Genomic DNA, 7500 nt, shown 5'->3' with positions numbered 1-7500 from the left:
ATCTGATTGTCTGAATTCTTAGGGGAGTTGGCCCATATGCAAACGGAGTTGCCGACCATTGATCTACAGTAAGCTGTACGTGCCCAACGGGCAGCCCTCTGAGTTCGGAGTTGGGTTCTGAGTCTCTGTTGGCAGGGGAGGTGAAAGCGGGTTGTTGAAAAGTTTGCAGGTTGGCTACGACTACAGCTGAGCCAGTCATTCTGTCCGAGTTGTAGGCCTACGTCTCACAAGCTGACTTGCCATCCATTTCATTTCTAGGCTAGGCAAACACATCTGGCGCTACTTGAGCCAATAGCCTACCTACATCCCCCGGTCCCCGCGCGAATGGTTCAGTCCAACCACCACGCAGAAATTGAAAATTGAAATATTGACTCATTTTACTTTGGTTTCAAATTCACCTATTTTCTCTTTCAAAAGCCACCGACAAAGGACAATGAAATGAAAAAACAACGTCAATTTTCTGTTTTCTGAGTTGTCTGGAAAATTGAAAATTGAAATTTTGAACCCATTTTTCATCTTTTTCAAGTAAATTCGGAAAATGGATCAAAGCACTGCAAAGCGTTACACGGACCCAAAGCGTTACACGGACCAGCAAGGATAGCCGTTGCCAAAATAAAAGTTAAAGAAGTCAGCACAAAAATGGCAGTGCTGTTTTACAATTGCTTAACTTTTATTTTGACAAGTTGCTGTCCTTTTGTCTTCCATGTTTATGAAAGGTTTGGTATGAATGTCTTACGAAACAGTCATAAATCCTTCATGCAAAGTGTATAACAGCTGCTATGAATGTGTTATGCAGCGACACGTCAAGTAAAGTGTAACCAAGCTTTTGAAAGCTCCACTTCCATTGCACTCCCTTTCTTTTGAGGGACTATTTAAAAAGCATGACTGGTGATGACTTTAAAGGTTGAAAAAATGTGATTACATTTTTAATGTTTCTACCTTCAAATGTTCAAAAGTGAAAAGGTTCTTACTGTGCAATGCATTGCATTTGCATGAGATTATAGCGCCCTTTAGTTTATTATTCTTACTCTGAAATGACTTCAGCATTACACTATGCTTTCTTGGAATGAAATGTGGAATGAGGAGTGTGAGAAAATGTGAGAATATGAGCTGTCAGTCATTTGTGACTACCAGACGCCTTTCATCAAGACTGCTACAGGCGCACCACGCACATGCACACGCACACGCACACGCACACACACACAGGTTTTTTTTTGTGTGTGTCTGGCTGTTGAATTCTTTTCATTACCAACTGAAACATGGTTGAACTGTGAAGTAAAATCGTCCAGCAACTTTTGTCATTGTGACAGTATTTACTGTTCACTGAGATTTACACTTGCTTTTCTTTTCCCTTCTCTACTCCACTAATCCCCTCCCCTTTATCATTCACCTCGACGAGACAGGATGAAGAGCAAGGTGAATTTGGACAAAAGCAGGATCCCGACGTCCATCACTTCCTGAAGCACAAGCTGCTAAGATTACCATGGAAACCCGAGGTGTGTCTCGCTGTCGCTGAACCAATGCAATGAACCCTCTGTTGTGTAGCCACATGCAAGCCCATATGTAGAGAGCATGGCGCGCTGCACCATAGCGCCCCCCCAGCTGTTTTATTTATTCATTCAATTAGAAATGCGCTCAGAGAGTGCAGACCTCCACCAAGGAAGCTGTTTGATAGAACATTTGACTATCTTACATCCACTTTTTTATTTTAAGCCTTTCTGCCTTATTTTTAGTGAATTTAGAAACTGGAATGTCAAAATCCGTCCTGTCTCGCAATTCAATTCAACTAGTGGCGTCTAGATTTATAGGCTAGCAACTGTAAATAAATTTTTTAAATTGCTGGTACAGTTCGTGGTCCGGATCACCACAACAATTGAATCACTTGTTCCTTTGGTCATTTCCAACAACTCCACAAAGTTTCATTCAAATCCCTTCATGACTTTTTGAGTTATCCTGCTGACAAACAAACAGACAGACAGACAAACAGACAGACAAGCCAACATGACCGAAAACACAACATCCTTGGCGGAGGTAATTATGTTTTTGTTTCTTTGTGGATATTTGATATTCAGTTATATTTGTTACCTAAGGTGCTGTCGGTACATTCTCTAGAAATTGTGGTACAATTATAGGATCTGGTTTTGCAGACATTCTCTTTTTTTCTTTGTCTCTTTCTTTGTCAACCCACTTTCTTTTCCAGGAAACTTTTATGACACCTATAGCTATCAGGCATAATGTTGTGTTACTATGAATGTACTGTACTGTACTGTTCATATTTTTATAGTCATTGCTTTCTACCTTCGACAATTTTAAGCTCCAAACTTATTCACACTTCAACCTCGTACTGTAAATGTAGTCACCAAATGTAGTCACAATGTCTTTTGATGTTATTTTCAGGTACAGCACAGCAAGCCAAGCACTTTTACAGTGCTTTTTTTGCATTGTCAGCTAAACACAAAAAGAAAACAAACGTTTTTTTTTTGTAATGCATATGGGAGGTGTAAATATGTGGAGATGAGAAGCTCTAGTCTCTCCCGTGTCGTCCTGTGTCTCATTAAGGGACTGTGCTGTTGCTTCTGCTCAGTGGCGGAACAATTGCATACAGGGCCTTAGGGCAAGACACTGATAGGTCCCCCCATACGGCCTGCAAGGGTCACAATAGGGCCCCCGCATCCAATACATCACCCCCCCCACCGCTTTTGGTCCGCCCCTGCTGCTGCCGCTCTGTGCCTTACTGACCTATTTACATCAAAGCCACACTAACAGGCTGAAGCACAGGGAAGCCAAGAAGGGAACAAATGGGGTCAGATGTCTCGGGCCCAGGGAGAGAGGGGGGCCCAGAATTGGGTCCTCATTACATTGTACAGCAGACGTGGGCAAACTCAGGCTCGGGGGCCACATGCTCAGCCATTTCATGCGGCCCTCAGAGCCTTTCCAAGAAAGAAAATGCAGATTCATATGGTCACTCATTCTTAAATTGGCTACCTAAAACAAGGGTCTTGGAAACCTAAGATTACTAAAGTCTACATCTAGATACAATTAGCAGGAATGGCATAACTGACAATGGTGTAATTATGTTGATGTACACCATTTCTTATTCTTGGCACGAGCAAATTGCCTATAACATCCGGCCCCTTGGTCAACTTTCTAGACCCAATGCGGACCTTGGGCCAAAATAATTGCCCACCCCTGTTGTACTGTATGTATTGGGTCGGTGGTCCTTCCAAATGGCTTTGTACTGGAGGTCCAGCCAAAGCTGTCACCGGCCCTGTTGAAACGCCCCGACAACCATTTGTCTGCCCACAGATGTACTGCGCTGTAGTACAACAAGGCCACGCACGGCTCTCAGCCTGACTAAAGCGGCTCAGCGTACTGTAGCTAAGCTCCTCAGTGAGTGAACAACGCTGTCTGTCTGTCTGTGAGCCAAGACAGGAAATTAATGACTGAACAATGGAGGTTGTAATTGACAAGCCAAAAGGTGTATTGCACCTGACTGGAGTCTTATTTATTTCAGATTCATGGTATTGCGGCTTACTAATTTACTACTGTAAACCATGGAACCACATCTGTAATGGTTTCTGTCTGTTGGTTCCACTGGCTGTCTGCAAATGCCTAATTAATTCAAAACAAATGTTTGGAAAGTTGCTAAATTTCACTGGCACTTACACCCACTAACAACCAATACAGAGCTGTGATGATGCAAATGTCTAGAATAGAAAACAGCAACAACTTTGTGTTGTTGTCCTGTGGGGAAGGCACTGCTCAAATGATTCCCGAAAAATGCGGCCACAGCTGTTCTCTTGCTGCAGATGTGCTAACCACTGAATATGAATATGATAGACTCTTTTGTGCACAAAGTGTAAGATGCAATCAGGCTCGCTATCTATGCAGCAAAATGCAGTGTTAATTCAGATAGTCTATCTATCATCTTCTTTAGTGAAGGCTATTTGGGCCCGGAGTACCCACTAAAAGTGTTGAATAAATGATACTCTACTCTACTTTCTAATTAACACTTGATTTTTTATTGTGTTTTCACAAATGAAACTAAAGACTCCATTTTGAAAGATGATGGTGGCAAGCTTAGGCATCTGTGGGAAGTGAACAAGTAATGTCTTTCTTTTGAGCCATTTGTGCTATGGTTGAGAAGATGCATGTGATTACTGTAAGTGTCTTACCTGTATCCCGGAGGTAAAGACTCGAGTAATGATTGGGCTCTGTGGACCATTACCTTCCTCACTTAAATTGAGCCGGTAACTTCATCTATTGTTCTTAATGGCTGAATCTGACAGAGAATAGGGCCAATGTTTTTAAATTAATGGGATTATAGATAGATAGATTTTTTCCTTTTTTCTTTTCTGAGTAATTTGCCTTGCCAATATAGGCCTACGCACGTATCTGCCAAAGGTGAAATAATACAGTGTCTAATACAGGGGTGGGGAACCTCTGTCTCGAGGGCCGTTTGCGGCCCTTGAGTTCGTTTTATCCGGCCCCCGATATGATTTTAATGTTATGCAGCTTCACATGAAATATGACTTATTTTGTAAAGGAATATTAGACATTACATTTGCAATACAATTAAGTTATTTTCAGGGGTCCTAGAGAAGGTGGTGACTGTTTTAAAGGTAGCTAGCTTCAATACAGGCCTAAAGTGCAGGGGGAAATCCTGGTTTGTGTTCATAATACGGCCCTCGGAGGACTTTTACGGCTTTCGGATGAATTTGAAGTGGCCTCTCGAATGAAAAAGGTTCCCCACCCCTGATCTAATGCCTTCTTCCTGTCTTCTGCATTTCCTCCTGCCTGTCTCACTGGATCCAGTATAAGGGCCAGGTCAATCTCCATGTGTTTGAGGATTGGTGTGGCTCCTCCATCTCGCAACTCAAGAACAACTTGCATTTCCCCCTTTACCCTCACGTAAGTGTCTGTGTGTGTGTGTGTGTGTGTGTGTGTGTGTGTGTGTGTGTGTGTGTGTGTGTGTGTGTGTGTGTGTGTGTGTGTGTGTGTGTGTGTGTGTGTGTGTGTGTCTGTGTGTGTGTGTCTGTGTGTGTGTGTGCATGCATGTACATGTAGGTGCATGTGTGTGTATGCGTGTGTGTGTCAGTATACCTCATTGTTATTATACAGATTCATCCCATTGGGTGCACTACCTGTTGCAGTGCTGGCATGGTGGCAGGTACAGTGTCACAGATGGTAGTGGCCAGGTGATTGGGACTTACATTTAGCGAAAGGGAGTTTTTCCTCACCCATGCCATCAGGGGCCGGATCTGAGTGCCCAAATTCAGTGTGACTATCTATGACTTATGCTAGACCCAGCCACTATGGACCTTACGCCTCTAAGAATCCTAGTCCTAACCTACGTTGACCTTATGACTCTACAATCTCTATCTATCTCTTCTTCCTCTGCCTTCCTGCTATTTCTGCCTATCCTCTCTACCTCTCCTTTTAAATTTATCTCTAACAATGATGTTTTTTTCCCCTTTGTTAAGCACTTTGATTTACATGCCTTGTTTGATACAGTGCTATACAAATACAATTATTATTATTATTATTGTTATTATTGTTATTATTATTATTATTATTATTATTATTATTATTATTATTATTATTATTATTATTATTATTATTATTATTACATTTAGAGTAATAACCCGAGTGTCCACCTCCCATAAATAGGCATGGAAGGTCAGAATCTTCTCTGTACCAAAATGACCTGTATACGTTCTTGCATGGTAGACGCTTGCACATTTAATTATCAGAGCATGTCATACTGCTTGTGTCATTATTTTATTCCCGCTTTGATTCATGCAGAGCAGAACTACAGTGAAGAAACTGGCCGTGTCGCCTAAGTGGAAGAACTATGGCCTGCGTGCTTTTGGCTACATCCACCCTTACAGAGATGGTGAGTCTTAATGATCTAGTCACACTCATGCATTTTCTCTCTGTGGTCACTCTCTGTCTTTGCCTCACGTACACCACTAATGCCCAGATAGAGAGAGAGAGAGAGAGAGAGAGAGAGAGAGAGAGAGAGAGAGAGAGAGAGAGAGGCAGAGAGAAGAGAGAAAGAGCATTTTAGGAGAAGATTTCTGTCCTTTCAGCAGCACCCGACTGTAACTAGCGCTTTTTGCATAGTGCTTGCCATTTTTAGATGGCTGATGGACAGTTATTTTGAGTCTGACAGGCTGACAAGCAGTAGAGAAAAAAAAGCTCATGAATGTTTCCCACTAGCCTCGTGAGTCATCCTACGTTCTTCCGCCAAAGGATTGGCTCCAGTCTGGCCTTGCTCTTCTGTGGAGTGCCAGATCGGTGGGATTTTGATCGCAACGCCCCCCATCTAATCTAATCAGAAAACAGCCAATAAGCGAATAAGCGCCCCACGTGGGGGAGAAAGGGGGAGGACGCTCGTGACGATGACGAAAACGTCTGCGCCAATGGCTCTGGTCTGCGCTATGTTGTTGTTGAGTAACTGTTGGCGATTGGGTGAGAGAGAGTGCAGACTTCCCGCTTCCTGCAATCGCGTCAGATCACACAACTGCCAGACCATAAATACGAAATGAAATGGTAGTATTATGGGATGGTCAGGACCAGGCTAGTTTCCCACTGCATGTAGAATATAGAGTCCTGTGAAAAAATCATCAGGTTGTTTTCCAGTTGTATGGACAGCCCAGGATCTAATGTTCCAAATCCCCAGGAAACATACTCCCTGCTGTCCATGCAACCTGCAGAAAATGAATTCCCTGCTGTGTGGCAGTGACAGGCTGATTGGCAGTGTGATTTCTCATTGAGGTTCACCAGCCTTGGCCTCATCTAGTAAACAGTGTAACCAGACGCCATGACTCACTTGTGATAAACTATGTTAGTTAGCCTATATATAGTTATATAGTAGTAGTATAACTATATATATTTATATATATATAGTTATGGTATTTAACTGTTTAAAAGTCCATAAACTACTAACGTTTGTAAGTTGCCATTGGCTGGCATATGATTCGGTTCAGGGGGCGTTAATTCAAAAAAGGTTGAGAATCTAGATCTAGAACCTTTCAAATTCTAAAGAGCTTGGGGACCAATCCATTCCAAGCATTTGCAAATGTCTTGATGCCCCTGTTCAGTTAGCAGGTGAGTGAAGAGATGGGTGGTCTGATCAATTGCAGCTTCCACCAGTGGCGTATCAGAGGCATTTTGTGAACCTGCCCTTTTTTCTCTCCCTCTGAGAAATGGGTTGACACTGCCAGACCAAATTCTTGAAGAAAGGTGCAGTGCTGGCAGCCATGTTATACATAACGACCATAAGTTCCAAGGAGTGGGATGTGTCTCTGTAGTTATGCTTCCAACCAGTAGGTCAACCAAAGACTTAAACTACTGACTGATGCTTTATTCTGTTAACTCATAGTCTTTAATTGGCTATTACCAGAATGGCAATGAGTAAGTCATAATGTATTTCTGAAGAATCTGTATAATTTGATAGTTATGGAGTGATATGAACGTTAACTCTTTTCAATGACT

At 42.4% G+C, this 7500-nt stretch overlaps 1 protein-coding gene across 1 annotated transcript in view; it reads left to right on the top strand.

The window, feature by feature from the left end:
• The window catches only part of LOC134439279 (N-acetyl-beta-glucosaminyl-glycoprotein 4-beta-N-acetylgalactosaminyltransferase 1-like), a 57961-nt gene that overhangs the window by 3234 nt on the left and 47227 nt on the right, over nt 1-7500 (top strand). Inside the window, exons 2-4 of the mRNA XM_063189182.1 lie at nt 1404-1496; nt 4816-4911; nt 5806-5896. Of these exons, the coding sequence (XP_063045252.1) occupies nt 1404-1496; nt 4816-4911; nt 5806-5896 (280 nt within the window). The remainder of the gene's footprint in view (nt 1-1403; nt 1497-4815; nt 4912-5805; nt 5897-7500) is intronic.

The sequence above is a fragment of the Engraulis encrasicolus genome, chromosome 22 (assembly GCF_034702125.1).
Source record: "Engraulis encrasicolus isolate BLACKSEA-1 chromosome 22, IST_EnEncr_1.0, whole genome shotgun sequence".
Classification (NCBI taxonomy): domain Eukaryota; kingdom Metazoa; phylum Chordata; class Actinopteri; order Clupeiformes; family Engraulidae; genus Engraulis; species Engraulis encrasicolus.
Note: the sequence above shows the minus strand (reverse complement) of the source record. Positions and strands in the feature narration are given on the sequence as shown.